This window comes from Papio anubis, chromosome 13, assembly GCF_008728515.1.
Source record: "Papio anubis isolate 15944 chromosome 13, Panubis1.0, whole genome shotgun sequence".
NCBI classification, from domain to species: domain Eukaryota; kingdom Metazoa; phylum Chordata; class Mammalia; order Primates; family Cercopithecidae; genus Papio; species Papio anubis.
This window is the reverse complement of record NC_044988.1, coordinates 5805923-5827353: the sequence shown is the minus strand read 5'-3', so window position 1 is coordinate 5827353 and position 21431 is coordinate 5805923. Positions and strand designations below refer to the sequence as shown.

At 39.9% G+C, this 21431-nt stretch overlaps 1 protein-coding gene across 3 annotated transcripts in view; it reads right to left on the bottom strand.

Annotated features, from left to right (window-relative positions):
- Positions 1-21431, bottom strand: part of SPTLC1 (serine palmitoyltransferase long chain base subunit 1) — a 74280-nt gene that overhangs the window by 12070 nt on the left and 40779 nt on the right. For all 3 annotated transcript variants that reach the window (XM_003911970.4, XM_031654048.1, XM_031654049.1), the window contains 6 exons: positions 16972-17101; positions 13019-13108; positions 6980-7087; positions 4672-4767; positions 4223-4319; positions 3046-3100 (listed from right to left, as the gene is read on the bottom strand). In XM_003911970.4, the coding sequence (XP_003912019.1) occupies positions 3046-3100; positions 4223-4319; positions 4672-4767; positions 6980-7087; positions 13019-13108; positions 16972-17101 (576 nt within the window). The remainder of the gene's footprint in view (positions 1-3045; positions 3101-4222; positions 4320-4671; positions 4768-6979; positions 7088-13018; positions 13109-16971; positions 17102-21431) is intronic.

The window sequence follows — 21431 nt, the reverse complement described above, 5'->3', positions numbered from 1 at the left end:
AAATAAAAACAGTCTGAGTAATGAGCAAATATACCAATGGAATGGAAGAGACAGTTCAAAAACAGATCTAAGTACAAATGGGAACCTGGTATATGATAGAGACAGTAGTGCCAACCAGTAGGAGAAAGGATGTTTTATACTTAGCTAGATGTTATTCAGAAATTGACCTCAGTAATCTTAAACTGAAATATTCTTCTCTTGACCAATTTCTTTCTCTAGCCACTACCTTGTTTCTCAGTACCTCTTTAGAGAAAAACTCCTCAAAACAGTCATCTAAGCTGTGTCCAACTGTCTGGAACCTCCTTCAAGCAGGCGTTTTACCCCACACTCCCCTGAAACTGCTCACCATGTCATAATACCTTTACATGATGAAGTCAAAGGATCAGTGTTCTGTTATCTGGTCTGGCCTGTAAGCAGTGGCATATCACAGGCTGACCTCTTACATAAGGAATTTCTTCCCTGGATTCCAGGACTCTAGGCTCTTCTAGCCTGCGTCTTCCTCACTGGTCACTCTTTCTCGGACTAGTCGTGGCTAAGTTTCTGACCGCTTCACATTGAAATGCTTCAAATAATATCTATACCCCAAGACTCAAAAATTTGTCTCTAGCTCAGTACTCTTCCTCACACTTCAGACTTGCACATCCAGCTGCTGCTCTGCACTCCATGTCTGACGGGCACTTCGGGCTTAACACAACCACTGCTGACCTTCCCCAGTAAGTGTTTCTCCCAGTTCTATCCCTCTCTCTCACTAGCGACTCTACCTACTTACTTTGACCAAACCCCCTAAGCTCCACCTGGAGTCTTCTCTTTCTCACTCACCCTGCATATGAACTGCTAGATCCAGTGTGCTCTCCCTTCAGAAGATACCCAGACTTCTCACGTCACGGATCCCACCATGGTCAGAGTCACCATCACCTTTCGCCTGCGTCAATCTCCTAACTGGTCTCCCTGCTTCTGTTCTTATTGCTGTTCAATGTATTTTTTTACACCATGCAAAAGTAATTTTGCTAGGGTATCCGACAGGGTGTGTCACTTTTTTGCTCAAAACCATGCCAGGACTTTCTCTGTGTGTCAAAGCTCTCATCAGGGCTCACAAGTCCCTGTGTGTGGATGGCCCAGGACCCAGACCTCATCTTCCACTAGATTCCCTACTCCTTCCCTCCTGTAACTTTGACCTCTTTGCTGTTTTTTCACTCTTCTCTGTAACCATCTAGATACCAGCACGTTTGCTCCTGCGACCCTTTTGAATGCGTGTTTGCTATGAGGTGCCGTGGAGTCTTCCAACTGTGGATACTGAGTAGGCAACTGAGTGTGAGACCTGGAGCTGCAGTGGTCCAGGGTGGAGATATGAAGCTGGGAGCTGTCTACATACAGGTGTCATGAAATGATGTGGAGCTCCAGGTGTGGAAGAAGGTAAAGAGAAGAACAGAATCACAAACAAAGCCTCGAAGAACAAGGTGTTGAAAGAAAGCCTTCAGAGACCAAGATGGAACCATTCAAAGATGTAAGAGGAAATCCAGGTGTGCAGTGTAGCAGAGTCCAAAGAAGGAAAGAGTGGTCACCTGTGCTGAAAACTATGGGGACATCAAGATGAGCTCTGAAGATGGTCCACTGGATTCAGTAGTCAGTGGAGACCTCCATAAAAACAGTCCAGATGAAGGGCAGTAGCAGAAGCCAGGTCTCAGAGCTGCCAGTGCAAATGAAGACGTGGAGATGATAGCTACTGAGAGGAGTAAAGACATGGGAAGTTGCAGAGGGAAATGTCGGGTGACAGGCAAGAGGAATTTAAAGTGGACATGACTGCTAATCAAATGATGCAAAAAAGGGAACAGGCTGATGACAAAGTAGCAGGGACAAGCAAAGGCACTCAGTCCTTAAAAAAGGGCCTGTGGTTGTTGGAGCAACATTTATTGGTCTACAGGAGGGAAGACTGGTTCAGATACCCATAGGTGTGTAGATTTGTCAGGAAATATGACAGAGTCCCAAGTGACAGCATAAGGCCAGGTTGTTAGCTGAAAGTGAGGGGAGTGAAGACAGAGGGTTAGGAATTTTGGAAAGAAAAAGTGTGACAGAGCTGGGGAAAGTGGAGGATTGGACTTAGAAACTAAGACAGGTTAACACCATAGAGTGAAGGGTATGTGAGGCTGCCGCTGATCAATTTCCAGTGACTGCAATATGCTAGGCTGTGTTGGCATATTAATATTTCACAAACCAATGGAACTGGAACCAATACAAATATATCTCCCTACCATAAATCATGCAAGAACTGCTGTTACTATCACACAGACACACCCAGAACTTTAATTGTCTCTGCCCCTTCTTTATCTGGAACAGCTGTGATGTACTCATTTATCAATTGTCCTTTTCTTTTAGTTAAAGTCTCCAGTTTCCGTATCTGGAACAGAGAGATGACTTTCGTGACCAAGAAAGCATGTCTCACCTTAGGAAAGGCAAAAAGAAATACCTTGGGCAATGTGAAATCACTTTCTATAAGACCAGGAATGTGCGTGGAGACAGCACCAACCTCGATCTTTTTTTAACTACAGAGGAATCTTAAAGAGTGACTCTTGTGTAGTTTAAAAAAAGAAAGAAAAAAGAAACACTCACAAAATTTCACTTATTTTTCTTGTGTTAAAACTTAGTAATTTACTAAAAAGTAACACAGATGGTATGAACCCAGTCATCTAATTATGTAATATATAATGGCATCCCTGTATGTGTGCGGACATGGAGAGATGCTTCAGTGTTTACCCTGGTTATTTCCAGTGGTAAGACGTTGGGTTGTTATTTTCATCTTTCTATCTTCTGTACGGTTGTAATATTTTATTAATGAGTTTGTTTCATTTTCAGAAAAACAAAGTCATGATTCTTTAAAACAGATGATCTGGTTTTATACAAATAAACCAATGTGAGTGAACTAAGTTTTTGGTTTCTTAGTTGCAATTTGGTCAAACTGACCCAAGCCTATAAATTTAAAACTTTTCATTAGTTGTTTAAGTGTGGTGCAGATAAACTTTATGTTGGTTGAAAATATATAAAACTCACCCTTGTAAAGCTTTATGAATTTGTCTGCACTTTTCCTTCAACACTGCAAAAATACCTAGATGAAAAAAATACATTTGAGAGTCTCCTTGGAACGTATGATAGTACTAACCTAAAAATATTTTTGAAGACCCAGATCAAGTTCATCAATTTAAAATGCTGCAAATCCTTCTACATACGAACAGAGCCAGGAACCCATGCTCCCCTGAAGGCCCAGGCTTCGTCTCTGGTGCATGCTAACTGGCCCCTTCTCACCTCACTATCCCACTTTCAACAAACCTGGAATGATGCTTTCAAGAGCAATCAATGCCTCTTGCTCTCATCAAGATCCTACAGGTAATCTGGCTAAGAATCAAAGGGCACAAATTTACTGCTTATTTCTTTATCCTAAACAATTTGGTAAAAAATCAACTGTAGTAATTTTTACATTCTTTTCTTGATATTTTCCTTTCTTATTCAAGGAAAATCCCAAAACTAAAGTATCTGAAGAGAATTTAGGAGTGCCAGGCCATCTGAGAAGCAAGCATATGAATGAGCACAGAGACATACATCTTTTGGTTCTCTGAATTAGTATCAGCGATGAAGATTCAGAAATACTTTACCGGGTAGGGCCTGCAGCTCCCTTTCTGTTTTAAGCTTTGCAGAAGTGGCCCTGTCATAGCCAAAGGCCACATTTTAAATCCTTAGACTTTTTATTTTTCCCACTGAGTAAGTTCTTTGCTGGTAAACCGGGCTTGGCTTCGGTACCAACTGATGATTCAAAGGCTAAAGGCGAAAACTCACAATATTTATAAAATTACACAGATAAAAAAGGAGCATGCTTCAGCTGATTTCTCAAAAAACTATTAACCAAATAAGGACTGGCTTATTTACACCAATGGAACGTTTAGGCCCAGAACTGGCTGAGAGCCCCTCCTCCTCCCAGTATCTCCACCCACTATCTGAGCCAGCCTTGCTTTGGCTCTGGCTCTGGCTCTGGCTCTAAGCACAGGAGAAAAGCTCTGACCCCAAGTCCCCGGGGCAGGAACAGCTTCTTCACTGCCACTCTTCCTACGAAGGCCAGATAGTGTAATTGCAAACCAGTTTTGTCTGGCAAATAATTTCTCCAGTAAGTAAATCCGTAACACAACTAATGTAACCTGAAATCTCTTTGATTTCTCGGGTTTTTCAAGGGTTATACCTGGATTCTCTTCCATGATGTTGAGGGCCTCAATTGCTGCAGCAGCTAACAGGGGAGGTAACGAAGCTGAAAAGCAGTATCCCTGGCCGGAAAGTCGCTGAGAAGAAACAAATCAGTTGAGGACACATATATACATTCTCTGCCCTTTCTAGGTAAACATTTTTAAGGCATCAGTTCTCTAAAACAACTACTGAACAGCGTGTACATGTGGTGACAGGGGTAAGATCCAGCCATAAATAAACATGATACGTGTAACAGAAACAAGATTTTTTGTTAAATGAGAAATCATTTCTAAATAGAAAGTATTTTGAATGATTCTTTAAAAATTGACATTTAAATAAAAATTGTGTGATAAACTAAGTAAAATTTTGTGTTTCAAAGTTATATTTTGAGGTGACCAATGGAGAAATTAGTTTCAGTTTTAGCTCCTTTTTTAAAAAAGAACCCACCTGATGGTCAATTACAAAAGACCTGCCACAGCAGAAACCTCCAATAGAAGCAAGTGCATTCTCCATGTTGGCACTGATAAGATCAATATCATCAATCTGCCAGAAAAGGAGTGACAGTTATTCCACAGTGTAAAAAAAAAAAAAGGCCAACTTCAGCCCTAGAGACAAAATGTAACAGCATCAAATGTCTGTTAACATCTGGATTCAAACTACCTATCTACATGAAAATAAAAAATAAACCATATAACATCTATCGCTGAATGAACTGTAGTTTCATGGCCCATCTCTGAAACTGTCTCATTTTATATATTTTTACCATTTCATTATACATGACAAATTAACTCATAGCAAAGACAAATAAATCATAAGAAGATAAAACCCAAAGCTGTTCAAAATTAAAAGCAGTCACAGGTACAAAATAAGACTATTTCCTTGCTAAAACAGTGGTCTAGCTGGCCTTCCCCATGGGATGCACCTGAGATAAATAAAAATAAGTCTCTTGAAGTTTTGAGCACTTTATTCTTGTATTCAACATGAGTTTCAGCATTTCATAAATCAATTTATCCAAACGTCATGGCGATGGAATCTTTGACCGACTGGACAGCAGAAGAACCTAATGTGCTCTAATGACCTAATGGGCTTTGAGTCCTACATCTTTCTGACCACTCAGAACTCCTTTCGTGCTCATCTTCGGCTCCAGCCCTCGGCACCGAGTTCCATTCTGGGCACAGAGTAGGCATTCAATCACTATTTACTGATGGGCATGTTAATGGACTGTCAGAACACAGCTAGTGTTTTCCTCAGTGTTTCACAGATCCAACAGAGAAACTCTGCACTCCTGCTCTTTTTAAAAAACGTTTTTAAACCTTTCATTGCGAAAAATTTCAAGCCTGAACAAAGTAGAACAGAACAAAGAATCCCCATCACCCAGATTCAATCATTATAAACTCAAGGACAACCCTGCTTCATCTATATCCCCTACCACCATCATCATTTCTTTGTAGTGAATCCCAGACTTCATGGGGTTTCATCTATAAACATTTCACTGTGTATTTCTTAACGATAAAAACTCTTTCAAAAACATAATCACAAAACTACTATCATACTTAAGACGTTAACAATTTTTAAATGTTAAATGTAAATTTGATGTTAAATATATTCAAATATTCAGTGTTCAAATAATCTCTGATTGTCTCACCAAGTTTTCTTTTAACAGCATCTGTTTGAATCAGGATCCAAATAAAGTCCACACATTCCGCTCTCTACTCTCAGGCGCTTGTGAGTATTTCCTCAGTGACAACTGCTAGAAGCATTCAGAAAACTACAGCAGTGAAGTTCGAGTTTTTTCCTTCATAAAAATTTTCATGCCTTAAAAAAGGCTGTTGTGTACTGCTAAATTTGCTTGAATTACACTTCCATTTATTCCATTTATCTCCTCGGTGCACGTAACTGCTGAATGTCAGTCTGCCTTGGAGGAGGTGCTTATATCCAGCCTCTCAGGATATTCACTCTGCTCTGCATTTTTCTCTGGGACTACATAGTAGTGGGATGTAGATAATCTCAGGCAATTTATGTTTTATATTTCAACTCTGTAACATAGGTTGCACAGCTCTTATGCGCATGTTTTGGAGAAAAAGCTTTCTGTAACTCTTCCCTTGGTGGTTGGTAAGACAGCTGTTGAAGACTGGCTGACTTCCTCTGCCCTGAGGCTCCAGGAGCAAAACCCACTAGGCACTGTGGGCAGTCTGGGTCCATTTCCCTCAGAAAAGGAAACACGACACCTCACTCTGTTTGGGACTTTAAGAGGTTTTGCTGAATGCATGCCAGTGCTGTTTCTGACACACACACGCACACACACACACACACGCATAACTGTATCTACCTCCCACAAACATATTATATAGAATACAGATTTTTAAATACTAGAAACAGTACTGTTTCTCTGCTGTCATGAATACTTCTGAAAAGACTACTCAGGAAATTCTTCATGATTTTAAGAAATAATTGGAAGGCAACATTTAACCATTTCTAGAGAAGAGACACTAAAGGCCAATTCAAATGCAATTTTGCAAACACGGCACAAACCCTGACTACCCACTCTGAGTTAATAAGTTCAGAAGGAAGATGGGGTTCCCTCTTCTGGCTGACTAGACCCATCCTGGGCTCACTGAGGTGACAGACACCAAAGTTTCGTGACCCTTCAAACTGGTAAGGAGTGCTGTCTTGTGCCTATAAAAATATATGCCTCGCAGAATGGAACTACATGTCTCCCATAAGAGGCGAAACGTTCCTAAAAAGGGGAACTTACATTGATTCCATAGTGTTCAGTGACTCCTCGGCCATGCTCTCCTAGGACTCCAAACGAAAGGCTTTCCTCCAGGAAGATTCTTGCTTTGTATTTGTATTTTAACTTAACCTAAGTGTTATATAAAGGTTAGGATACTAATGATTAGCATCATATAGAACATTATTATAAAGAAAAAAATTAAGATTAAAAAGTATGTACAGCTGATCCTCGATACTTGTGAATTCTGTATGTGCAAATTCATCTACTTATTAAAATTATTTGCAACCTCCAAATCGACACTTTCTTCCTGTCATCACAGACATGTGCATGTGCAGAGCAGGGAAGAATTTGAATTACCTGACACGTGTTTTCCCAGGTGAGGGTGAACGGGCAACTGTTTCAGCTCTGATCCTGTGAATTAGTACCCTATGGAAGGTCTATTTATTGCCACTTTTTTGGACTTCTGTGTTTTTTGTTGGTGAGTTTGCTATTTAGAGTGGCCCCCAAGTGTCATGCTAAAGTGCCGTCTACTACTCCTAGTGCACGAAGGCTGTGATGTCCCTCATGGAGAAAATCTGTGTGTTAGAGAAGCTCTGTTCAGGCATGAGTTGTAGTGCAATGAATCAACAGACTTTAAATAAGACACCTTTAAACAAAAACACACATAAAGCAAGTTTTGTGTCAACTGGTTGATGAAAATGTTGTAACTAGAGGCTCAGAGGAACCTAACCCTATAATTTGCCAAGCAGCAATAGTTTAGTATTTCTTATTCCAGTGTTCATGGCAACTTTACAGAATATTAAGTAGAGTGAATGATGAGAATCAATTGTACTTTAGATGGTCTAAAATGATTCAACTTAACAACAGACAGCACAATACTGATTTTTTTTTTTTTTTTTTTTTTTTTTTTTGAGACAGAGTCTTGCTCTTGCCACCCAGGCTGCAGTGCAGTGGCAGGATCATGGCTCACTGCAGCCTTGACCTCCTGGGTTCAAGTGATTCTGCCACCTCAGCCACCCAGTGTGTTGGGATTAAAGGTGTGAACCACCATGCCCAGCTTCAGTGCTTACCTACACTTGAGCTGTTCCTACACTTCATCTTTAGTTTCACTGCTCTGGCTGTGTATCTGTCCATCAGTACTGCTTCATTACTGTAGTCCTATAGTATATGTCCTAGTACCTCTGGTTCACTACCTCCCTCACATTATTCCATCAACCACTGACACTCTTACAAAAACAGAAAGAAGAAAACAAACACGTCTCTTCTATTGATACTTAAAATATATTTAGATTTCTTCAGAAAGTGAAAAAATTAAAAAATAACATATGAAATCCTTATTTTGAATCCTTATTCAATTAATAGACTCCTAGATTAAAATCTCAATGGCCGAATGCAAGGGTGGTTCAACATGGAAAAATAAAATATGTATTACATACACATTAGTACAATGTAGGGGGAAAAAACCCCACATGATCATCCCAATAAATGCAGAAAAACACGTTTGACAAAATCCAACAACCTCTCATGATAAAACACTCAATAAATTAAAAATGGGAAGGAACTTCCTCAACCCGATGAAAGGTTATTACAAAAAACTCACAGCTAACATCATACTCAACGGTAGGAGACTGAAAGCTTTCCTTGTAAGAGCAGGAACAAGACAAAGATGCTCACTTTCACCACCTCTAGGCAACACTGTAGTCGAGGTCCTAGCCAGGGCAATCAGGCAAGAAAGATAAAAGGCATCCAGATTGAAAAGAAACAACTAAAACTATCTCTATTCACAGATGGCGTAATCTTATATATAGAATAAGATCCACAAAAGTACTAGTCGAGCTAAAAAATTCAGCAGAAGTTACATTATGCAAAAGCAATACACAAAAGTCTGTTGTATTTCTATAAACCAGCAGTAAACAATCTAAAAAGGAAATTAAGGAAACAATTCCATTTATAATAGAATAAAAAAATCAAATACTTATTGATAAATTTAACCAAAGAGGTGCAGGATATGTATACTAAAAACCACACAACATTGCTGAAGGAAATATCTAAATAAATGGAAACATCCCAAGTTCATAGACTGGAAGACTTATTATCATTAAGATGGTAATACTTCCCAAAGTGACTACATATTCAATGCAATCCCCACCAAAATCCCAACAATACCTTTTACAGAAATGGAAAAGCTAATCCTAAAATTCAAATGGAATTTCAAGAGACCCCAAACAGCTAAAACAATTTTGAAAAAGAAAAAAGTTGAACTCACATGTCCTGATTTCAAACCTACTACAAAGCTACAATAATTGACACAGTGTAGTACTGGCATAAGGACAGATATATAGCAAAGAATGAAACAGAATAGGGTCTAGAAATAAACCCATACGTCTATGGTCAATTAATTTCCACAAGGGTGCCAAGACCAGTCAATGGGGAAACATTCAACAAATGATGCAGGCAAAACTGGATAACCACTTGATGACCTATTCATCATCGCACATGCAAAAATGAACTCAAATGAACTACAGACCTAAATGTAAGATTGAAAACTATAAACTCAGCCGGGCGCGGTGGCTCAAGCCTGTAATCCCAGCACTTTGGGAGGCCGAGACGGGCAGATCACGAGATCAGGAGATCAAGACCATCCTGGCTAACACAGTGAAACCCTGTCTCTACTAAACATACAAAAAACTAGCCGGGTGAGGTGGCGGGCGCCTGTAGTCCCAGCTACTCGGGAGGCTAAGGCAGGAGAATGGTGTAAACCTGGGAGGCGGAGCTTGCAGTGAGCAGTGATCCCGCCACTGCACTCCAGCCTGGGCGACAGAGCGAGACTCCGTCTCAAAAAAAAAAAAAAAAGAAAACTATAAACTCTTAGGGGGAAACACAGCAGTAAATCTTGATAATTTTGGATTAAACAAAGATTTTTTTTTTTCTTTTTTTTGAGATGGAGTCTCACTCCACCCAGGCTGGAGTGCACTGGTGTGATCTTGGCTCACTGCAACCTCCGCATCCCAGGTTCAAGCAATTCTCCTGCCTCAGCCTCTCGAGTAGCTGGGATTATAGGCGTGTACCACTATGCCCGGCTAATTTTTTTTGTATTTTTAGTAGAGACAGGGTTTTACCATGTTGGCCAGGCTGGTCTCGAACTCCTGACCTCAAATGATCCACCTGCCTTGGCCTCCCAAAGTGCTGGGATTACAGACGTGAGCCACCATGCCCGGCCAGATTAAACAAAGATTTTAAAATAAAACACAAAAGCACAAGCAACAACAAAACAGATAAATTGGACATCATCAAAATTTTAAAAATTGTGTGTCAAAGGACAGTATCAAATAAACGAAACAAACCCCCACAAAATAGGAGAATATATTTGCAAATCATGTATCTGATAAACATCTAGTATCCAGAATATATAACGAATTCTTTTAAAAACAAAAAGACAAACAACCCAATTTTTAAAAATGGGCAAAGCACTTGAATAGATACGTCTCCAAAGATATACACATGGCCAAACAAACAAACAAACAAAAAAAACAAGAAAAGAGGCTCAACATCATTAGTCATTTGGGAAACACAAATCAAAACCACAGTGAGATACTACCTCACGCTCACTAGGATGGCTAAAACAAACCAGCAAAAAACCCTAGAAAATATAAGTTCTGACAAAGATGTAGAGAAACTGTACCTCTGGTACATAGCTGACAGGAATGTAAAATGGTGCAATCGCTGTGGAAAACAGTATGTCAGTTCCTCATTAAGTTAAACAGAATTACCATATAATCCAGCAATTACACTGCTAGATATATACATGAAAGAACTGAAAACAGGAATTCAAACAAATACCTATACACAAATGTTCACAACAGCACTATTTGCAATAGCAAAAAGGTAGAAAGAACCCAAATATCCATCTGTGGATGAACATATAAAACAAAATGTGGTATTATCCCTACAGTGGACTATTACTTAGCATTAAAAAGGTATGAAATACTGATACATGGTATGCAATGTTAATGAACTTTAAAAACATTAAGTGAATGAAGCCAGAAAGAAAAGGTCATATATTATACGATGCCATTGATAGGAAATAACCAGAAAAGGTAAATCCATAGAGATAGAAAGCAGATTGGTGGTTGCTGGGAGCTAGAGGGAGAAGAAAATGGGGAGTGACTGTTTAATGGGTTTGAGGTCTTCTTTGCGAGTCATGAAAAGGTTTTTGACCTAGAGTTGATGATTGCACACATGGTAAATGTAATAAATGTCACTGTCCTGTACAATTTAAATTGGTTAACTTTGTGTTATGTGAATTTCACCTCAATAAACGAAATTTCAATGGTCATGGTTTCTAAAAACAGTTATGTTGCTTTCACTACCAAAAAGCTAAATTTTGGCCAGGCACGGTGGCTCACACCTGTAATCCCGGGGCTTTGGGAGGCCAAGGAGGGCGGATCACCTGAGGTCAGGAGTTCAAGACCAGCCTGACCAACATGGAGAAACCTAGTCTCTACTAAAAATACAAAATTAGCCGGGCGTGGGGGCACATGCTTGTAATCCCAGCTACTTGGGAGGCTCAGGTAGGAGAATCGCTTGCACCCAGGAGGCGAAGGTTGCAGTGAGCCAAGATTGTGCCATTGCACTCCCCAGCCTGGGCAACAAAAGCGAAACTCTGTCTCAAACAAACAAAAAAAGCAAGCTATGCTTTCATTCATACACAATTCTATAAAAGGTAAAACTAATCTACAGGAAGAGAAAGTAGATTAATGGCTGTCTGGGGCCAACATGGGTACTTACTACAAAGAGGTATCAGGAAGCTTTCTGGATAAAGTTTTCTTTCTGGATAAACATTTTCTTACATAAAAATGTTCTGTATCTTGACTATGGTGGTGATGGTTATAGTGATAGAGATGTATATACATCTGTCAAAACTTATCAAATTTTACACTTAAAGTAGGTGTATTTTACACGTTGATTTCACCTAAATAAAGCTGGATCTTAAAAGCTAAGTAGGGCCAACGTGGTGGCTCACGCCTGTAATCTCAGCATTTCGGGAGGCCAAGGTGGGTGTATCACGAGGTCAAGAGATCGAGACCATCCTAGCCGACATGGTGAAACCCAGTCTCTACTAAAACTACAAAAATTAGCTGGGGGTGGCTGCGCACGCCTGTAGTTCTAGCTACTCGAGAGGCTGAGGCAGGAGAATGAACTGCCTGAACCAGGGAGGCGGAGGTTGCAGTGAGCCAAGATGGTGCCACTGCCCTCCAGCCTGGTGACAGGGCAAGACTCTGTCTCAAAAAAAATAAAAATAAAAAGGCTGGGCACGGTAGCTCACGCCTGTAATCCCAGCACTTTGTGAGGCTGAGGCTGGTGGATCACGAGGTCAGGAAATCAAGACCATCCTGGCTAAGACGGTGAAACCCCATCTCTACTAAAAAATACAAAAAAAAAAAAAAAATCAGCCGGGCGTGGTGGCAGGCTCCTGTAGTTCCAGCTACTCGGGAGGCTGAGGCAGGAGAATGGCGTAAACCCGGGAGGTGGAGCTTGCAGTGAGCCAAGATCCGGCGACAGAGCGAGACTCCATCTCAAAAAAAAAAGCTAAGTCTTGGCCAGGCATGGTGGCTCATACCTGTAATACCAGCACTTTGGCAGGCTGAGGCGGGAGGATCGCTTGAGTCCAAGAGTTTGAGACCAGCCTAGGTAACACAGTGAGGCTCTGACTCCACAAAAAAGGGAAAAATGAGCCAGGTGCGGTGGCATGTGCCTGTAGTCCCAGCTAACTCAGAAAGCTAAGGTGGAAGGATCACTTGAGCCCAGGAGGGTAAGGCTGCAATGAGCTGGGTTCACATCACTGCACTCCAGCCTGGGCAACAGAGCAGTCCTAATTACTCTGTGAAGGCCAGCACTGGCATTCAATGTTGTTCTTTTTCCCTGATCTGAGCAAATTATGCTTATGAGGCCTAATGTGCAAAGCAACGCATACATTATACACTAAAAGTGGTCATAAACAAAAGGCACCTGTGTCAAATAGTCCAAATATTAAAATTATGACTGAACATGGTTGCTTACCAATTCTGGAAGAGGACAAATAGTTCCAGTATTCATATACAATCCTTCTACTACAATGAAACGCCGAGTTACACGAGCCTTGCGAGGATTCTTTAAAAGAGAAAAAGCAGACATCTTACATTTCAGTAACTCTAAAGACAAGATCTGTTAAATATTCCCCAGCACTTTCACCTTCCAAGATTTATTCCTAAAAAAATATTCCGAATGAACTGAAAGCTCAGTGTTTGTGACGGGTTATTTTGAGATGAACAACAGTGCTATCTTCTCTCAGACACGCTTCTCAGCTCACAGCATTAGCTGGATGACCTCACACACACACAAACTAATTAGGCACTCTGAGAATATTAAAACACAAACAAAACCCTTCAACCCTCCAACTGGGAAGGGGCCTAAGGGAACTCTGTAAAGAAATGGGAATGTTTTACATCATAATGGAGCCGACATTCCCGGGTTACATGGGTATAATCACTGGTCAAAATTGTATAGCTGTATTCATATGATTCAATGTCTATCAATTTTACCCAGAACAACTATAATGAAGATCATCATCATGAAGATGGGGTGAGGAACAGATGGCACAAGAATGATGTAATGCTGATAACAAAGCTGGGAGAAGGGTATGGCGGGCTTCACTATACCACTGTGTTTCCTTCTTCTATGTTGGCATTTTTCCATAACAAAAAGTTACAAAACTCAAACCCTGTTTTCCTTCACCTCCCAAAACAAGGGGCAACCCTGTTCCTTCCTCACTCCCCACTGATCTATTATCGGATCAAGTAAAATTTGACTATGACTTTGTCCAATGATGTTCCTTGGCTGTGGGGTAGAGAGGTCTCCTTTTCTTTTTTTTTTTGAGACGGAGTCTCGCTCTGTCACTCAGGCTGGAGTGCGGTGGCGCCATCTCGGCTCACTGTAACCTCTGCCTCCCAGGTTCAAGCAATTCTCTGCCTCAGCCTCCCGAGTAGCTGGGATTACAGGCAACTGCCACCACACCCAGCTAATTTTTGTATTTTTAGTAGAGATGGAGTTTCACCATGTTGGCCAGGCTGGTCTTGAACTCCTGACCTCTTGATCTACTGACACTGGCCTCTCAAACTGCTGGGGTTACAGGTGTGAGCCACTGCACCCGGCCGAGGTCTTCTTTTCAAAAAACACACACCTTCACACACTCCACTCAGAGCAAGTCACTAATAAATCTCTCACATGTATGAAACTGTACATGGTTCAGGTGTGCGGGACTGCAAAAAACCCTGAGATCCACAGATAGAGTTTGCCATTACCTTCTTACTCAGAGGTTTCTTGCCTCTAAGCTTCTGCTCCAATGGACAATTAGAAATGATCAGAATTAGAAAGTATCAGAGCAATGCTTTAAAGGAGTATTTTACAACCCACAGCAGTAGCACTAAAAAAAAAAAATGTTTGTTGAGGAATAAAAAAGTATACATCACTGATGTTGCTCAATCATCTTTACTCTGTCAACTCACAACTGAAAGCTGGGGAGCTAGCAATATGTTAGAAGTGACTGATGAAGAGGTGCCACCCTAATTTCTACACAGGGCATGCTACCTCTGCCTGTCTTTAAGGAAAAACATTTTTCTTAGATTTAAAAATACTCAAATTTTGGGAAATGGAAAAGTACAAAAAACAAATAAATTAGCTAATCATACCACATGGTGATAATTTTTGTCTTTCTTGCATAAACATATAAATTACTTTGTTCAGAATCAGGATTTTACTGTAGTTTTAGGACCTGCTTTTAAAAACATTATACTGTGAGCATTTCTAAATTATTTCAGATTACATGATTTTAATGGAGATGTTCTGCCTATGGATATACCATAAACTACTTAACTATTTCCCTAATGTTGGATTTAGTTGTTTCCCTCATTTGCTTTTTCATATCACAATATGAATATCCCTCAATATGTGACATCATTTCCGATAATTTTTTTTTTTTTTTTTTTTGAGACAGAGTCTCGCTCTGTTGCCCAGGCTGGAGCGCAGTGGCCAGATCTCAGCTCACTGCAAGCTCCGCCTCCCGGGTTCACGCCATTCTCCTGCCTCAGCCTCCCCATTTCCGATAATTTTTTAAAGACACCACCACAGGAATGGGTCAAATGGCATGGAATTACTTGGATCCTGCAATGTATCTGCCAATTTACCTTCTAGAAAAGAAGTGCTAATTTAAACTCTTTCCAGAGTCATAGACTCTTTGTCTCAACACATCTGTGTTGGCACTGACTACTACTATTAAAAACATGCCCTAATTTAAAAGGCAAAACTCCTAGCCTAATTTCCTTAATTATTAGTGAGTCTAGGCTATTTTTCAGTTGTTCATAGTTATGTGTATTCCTTTTATGAACTACTGTTCATATCCACTGACCATTCTTTAAGAAGAATTAATATGGCACAAAAGAACCCTGTAGGAAAAGGGATAAAAAACAATTTATGAACCACAGCACTTGGGAAATGGACAAAGAAAACATTCAAAGTATTAATGACCAGATTATTTATGTGAAAATAAAATTGAAAATGAGTATTTCTAAAAACCAAAATGTAAAGTTACTTAGAAAGCCTGCTCTCATCAAGAAAAATATAAATTAGTAAAAAAGTAAAAATTATAAAGTAGAAATAAGTTTCAAGATATTTAATTTTATTTCTTGTTGTTGCTCATTAAAAAAAAAAGTTCTATGGCTTACGGATCTTGTAGAAAAAGAGCACATACAAAACCTGAATCTGATGTTTTCCAAATTTATATAATACTAACTTGGCAAAACAAATGGCAGCAGACTGCAATTCTATTACTGAATACAGACTAGCATTCTATTACTGCATAATCGTAAGAAACATCTTTTTATACTTTGTAGAAAGAAATTAACCAGTGGAATGGGCTCAGTTTTCAGATTTTCCCTATAGGTTTTTCTAAATTCTGTAAATGTGAAACATTAGCCTACAGCAGATTAAGTATAAAATGGCAAGATCATGCATATTCATCATGAGAATGTGTATATTCATGAAGTGATGCACTTAGGCTGACATCTGAACAAAGATGACAGAATCCTAAATGAATAATGCAAATATTTGGAAAATTGAAAATTAGCATAAAATTAAGAAATGTGATGAGCATTTTTATAATTTGTTCTAGTTATGAATGAGTTGCACTGGCAAAGTCCACCTGAAACTGTGTCTGAGATGAAGACACACATCATGGTGCCCTGCTCAGAGCCACAGACCTGAGCTACTTTACTTACCCATGTCATCAGGGGAAAATAAATTATAATTTTAACAACGATGCTCTGAACACACTTCCTTTATTTCACTCTAATCAGAACACCAAGGAGCTACTTCCAAATCACCATCACCTGAGGTTATGTTAGGTTCTTGAGAGGAAAGAGCTGAAACCAGGGCTGCAAGCTGGAAGGAGACCATGTTGGGGCAGTCATTTCCCACGGGCAGCAGCTGCTCAGAGCAGGATACAGGTGGGGTGGGGAGAAAGGGCTTCACTTTGTTCAAATATTAATAAAATAAGCTTGCTGCCATTCTTTCCTCATGTAATTGATACATGATTTATTCTGGTGTGAATAAGCCTATTCTGAATTCACTAGGTATATGTCATTAAAGGCCTAGGAAGTTTTGGTGTCATTACGCCCAGCTATGAGTAGACATCTCCCCGCCTCACTAAGCGCATGCTGTTTTTCAGCCTCTCTTGATCTCTTAGAAAGCTGCTTGGATTACCTCCCCTCAATTTGCTATATGTAATTATGGCAATGACAAGGCAATTACAATCAGACTTGGCTCTCCAATATGAAGTACATTTAATAAGCAGGAACACCCTTCTTAATATCCAAATGTGATCCACAGGCAAGTTTTCATGACAAATTACCATTTCATATATAATTTAGCTGGTTAGAAAGTACAAAAGAACTGTATAATTTTCTTCAAAAGAATCATACCTTTTGATCTTCGATCTCTTGTTCTTTTAGTAGTCGCTCGAGGTCAGCCATGTCATTATGCTTAAATAACTTAATGTCACTACGGGATGCCTGTAATCCTTTCTGAATAGCAAAGCAGGCAGCTCTGTCTCTGCAAGGATAAGAGATCCACCAAATTGGGTTTAAAGGGTCTTGTCAACATTCTCAAAAAGGAACGCTTGTTTTTGTAAGCTGACCAATCAGTGATTGTTAACACGAGCATAGCAAATAAATAAAACATGTTTGAATATTTATACATCATTGTGTGCGCTTCATCCATGAGTCCTTTTCACATAACTACCATACTTAATCTGTTCCAAGAAGCACACTCTCACTATGTATTAATCTCTCTGAAATCAGCATGCATCTTACTATGGATGACGTATCAGTGTATTCACATACTTTTCTCTTTGTAAGAAACATAAAATACTGGTGTGCCTCGCGATCAGTGGCATCTGTGATTTGACTGACACATTACTCTACCATTATTTTGTCCTAAGAAGTAATACTGGCAGCCCAGCTAGCCAGAAAACTTTTAGATAATAACTATTCTACTGTAGCCAAACGCCACAGAAACAAATGAGGGGTACCCAGCCCCATCCATGTCAGCAAAGGCTGAGCAGGGAACCTATACATGACCCTTGAGAGGCTCTAACAAGGCAACGCCCCTCCTAGGGTGTTGTCAGGGAAGGCCAAGTAGGACGCTGAGCCTTTTATTCCTATCAGTTGATAACAACAAGTGGACTCCCTCCACCCCCACTGTGGGGTCAGCAAAGAACACATGGAGAGCCCTAACTTCCACCTGCACCTAGGAGTAGTGGGCACCCTACCCATCTCCTCCTGGGCAGTGTCAGAGGAGGGCGAGTGGAGAGTCAGGACTATTACCATCACCCAGCAGCAACGAAGAAACCCACTGGAGGCTGAGTAGGCCCCTGACTTGTCCCTCCTCCTGGCAGTATGAGGCAGCAGTCCCCCAGCCCCTTCCCCTGTCAGAGAAAGCCAAATAAAAGAGATGGCTTAAACTAGACATGGACTGCAACAGTGTAATATGAAAGTGTCCAGGTTTCCATCAAATATCCCTTACATCAAGAACCAGAAGATATCAAGTAGAATGAAACAAGTGTCAATAGTGAGATGACAGAGATATCAAGCTTATCTGACAACAATTTTAGAGCAGCCATGATAAAAATATTTTAATGAGCCACCATGAAGACACCTGAAGCAAATGAAATAATAAAAAGCCTCAGTGATGAAATGGAAGATACAAAGAAGAGTCCTATGGAGCTATCAGAACGGAAAAAACAAAATTACTAAAATAAGAAGCTTAGTGGATGGGCTTGCAGCGGAATGAAGGAGACAGAGGAAGTATCAGTGAACTGAGACAAGCAACAGAAATTATTCACTGACGGCCGGGCGCGGTGGCTCACGCCTGTAATCCCAGCACTTTGGGAGGATAAGGAGCGTGGATCACGAGGTCAGGAGATCGAGACCATCCTGGCTAACACGGTGAAACCCCGTCTCCACTGAAAAAAAAATACAAAAAAATTAGCCGGGTGTGGTGGCAGGCGCTCATAGTCCCAGCTACTCAAGGGGGCTGAGGCAGGAGAATGGCGTGAACCCGGGAGGCGGAGCTTACAGTGAGCCGAGATCACGCCACCGCACTCCAGCCTGGGATACAGAGCGAGACTCTGTCTCAAAAAAAAAAAAAAGAAAAAGAAAAAAAAAAAGAAATTATTTACTGAGCACAACAGAAAGAAAATAGAATAGAAAGAAATGAACAGAGTCTCAGGGAACCGTGGGATTACACTAAAAGACGTAACATTTGTGTCACTGGAATTCCAGAAGAAGAGAAAGGGGGTGGGGCTAAAAAAGCATTCAAACAAATAATGGCTAAAAACTCCCTAAATTTGTCAAGTGGTTTCAATCTACAGATTAAAGAAGCTGAGCAGGGAACCCAGACTTTGACCCTTGAGAGGCTCTAACAAGGCGACACCCCTCCTAGGGTGTTGTCAGGGAAGGCCAAGTAGGACGCTTTGCAAATGCAAACGAGCAAATGCAAACAAATAGTTGCCAAGGCACATCATAGATAACTTCCGAAAAAAAATGACACAAAAAATCTTGAAAGCAACCAGAGAAAAATGACACCTTACACATAGAGAAAAACAATTTGAATAATGGGAGATTTTTCATCAGAAACCAGACACCAGAAAAAAAAAGCATCACAATGTGTTCCTAATGCTGAAAGAAAATAACTGTCAACCCAGAATCCTATAACCAGCAAAAATATCCTTTAGTAATGAAGGTGAAATCAAGACATTCTCCGTTAAGAAAAATGAAGAGTATTTGTCACTAGCAGACCTACCCTAAAGATACGGCCTAAGGAAGTCCTCTAAATAGGAAAAAAGCCATAAAAGAAGACTGTTAGATTATCAAAGGAGGAAGAAGCACAGTAAGTAAAAAATATGGGCAAATTCACTAGGCTTTTTTTTCTCCTCTGGAGTTTTCTAAATTATTTTGGACAGTTAAAGCAAATATTACAACACTGATGTGGTTCTCACTGTATGTATAGGAAATATTTAAAACAATCATAATGTAAATGAGGGAAATAAAGGAATGTAAAGGAAAGTAAAAGTTTCTACACTTGAATTGGTACAATGATGACACCAGTAGTCTATTATAGTATACGTGTAATGTAATACTCAGAGTAATGACTAAAAAAGCTATACAAAGAAAAAATAAATTCTAAAAACATGTTCGATTAGCCCACAGAAAGGCATAAAAGAGAAAATAAACACAAAGTAAGTGAACAGACAAGAAACAAAAAACAAAATGGCAGACTTCGTTTTAACAGACTTAAACCCTACTGTATCAAATAATTACATTAAATGTAAATGTACAAATACATGATTTAAAGACAGGCAGGCAGAATAAATTAAATAACATGACCCAACTATATGCTGTCTGTAAGAAACTCACTTCAAATATAACAATATAGGTAGTAAAAAATACAGATATATACACACAACTATATAATATACAAAATAAAAAGGGCATCTGACAAAGTAAACCTTGGAACAAAGAAAATTATCAGAGTGTTTGCTTTGGCAGCACATACACAAAAAGCAGAAAATTATCAGAGACAGAGAAGAACATTATGAAATGCCAAAAGGGTCAATTCATCAAGAAAACTTAGCAATCCTAAATATGCACTAAACAAAAAAGCTAAAAAATTTAAGATGCGGCCGGGCGCGGTGGCTCAAGCCTGTAATCCCAGCACTTTGGGGGGCCGAGACGGGCGGATCACGAGGTCAGGAGATCGAGACCATCCTGGCTAACACGGTGAAACCCTGTCTCTACTAAAAAAATACAAAAAACTAGCCGGGCGAGGTGGCGGGCGCCTGTAGTCCCAGCTACTCGGGAGGCTGAGACAGGAGAATGGCGTAAACCCGGAAGGCGGAGCTTGCAGTGAGCTGAGATCCGGCCACTGCACTCCAGCCTGGGCGACAGAGCGAGACTCTGTCTCAAAAAAAAAAAAATTTAAGATGCAACAGCTAATAAAACTGAAAGAAGAAACAGACAAACCCACAATTAGAGTTGAAAACTTCATTATCCTTCTCAACAACTGATAGAAGAACTATACAGAAAATCACCAAGAGAGAACCCAGAAACACCATCAACCAAAAAGACCTGACATTTATAGAACACTCCACCAAATAGCAGAATACACATTTTTAAGTGCCCATGTAACATATTCCAAAATAGACTACAGTATTAGCCATAAACCAAACTACAACAAATTTAAAGTCCCCAAACACCTGAAAAGTAGAAAATACACTTCTAAATAATCCTTAGGTCAAAGGGAAAGTCTAAGCTGGGCACAGTGGTGTGTTCTTGTAGTGCCAACTACCCAGGAGGCTGAAGCAAAAGTATCCATTGAGCCCAGGAGTTCACAGCCAACCAGGGCAAAACAGTGACACCCTATTTCTTAAAATGAAAATGAACTAAATACAAATGAAAACACAACACATCAAAATTTGTGAGACACAACTAAAGCAGCGTTGAGAGGGCAATTCATAGCACTAAATGAACATTCAAGAAAAGAGAAAAAGTTTCAAATTAATAATTTAAGCTCCTACCTCAAAATCAAGAACAAAATAAATCAAAAGTGAACAGAAGGCAGGAAATAAAAGGAGAATTCAATCAATGAAACTGACAAGAAAAATACAAGAGAAAAATCAATGAAACAAACAGCTGATTCTTTCAAAAGATCAATAAAATGGACACACCTCTAACAAGACCGACAAAGAAAAAAAGGAGAAAAGGCACAAATTACCAATACTAGGAGTGAAACAAGGTATATAACTATAGACTCTGCAGACATCAGAATAATAAGGGGATACCATGAACAGCACCACACATATACATCTGACAACTTATAGGAA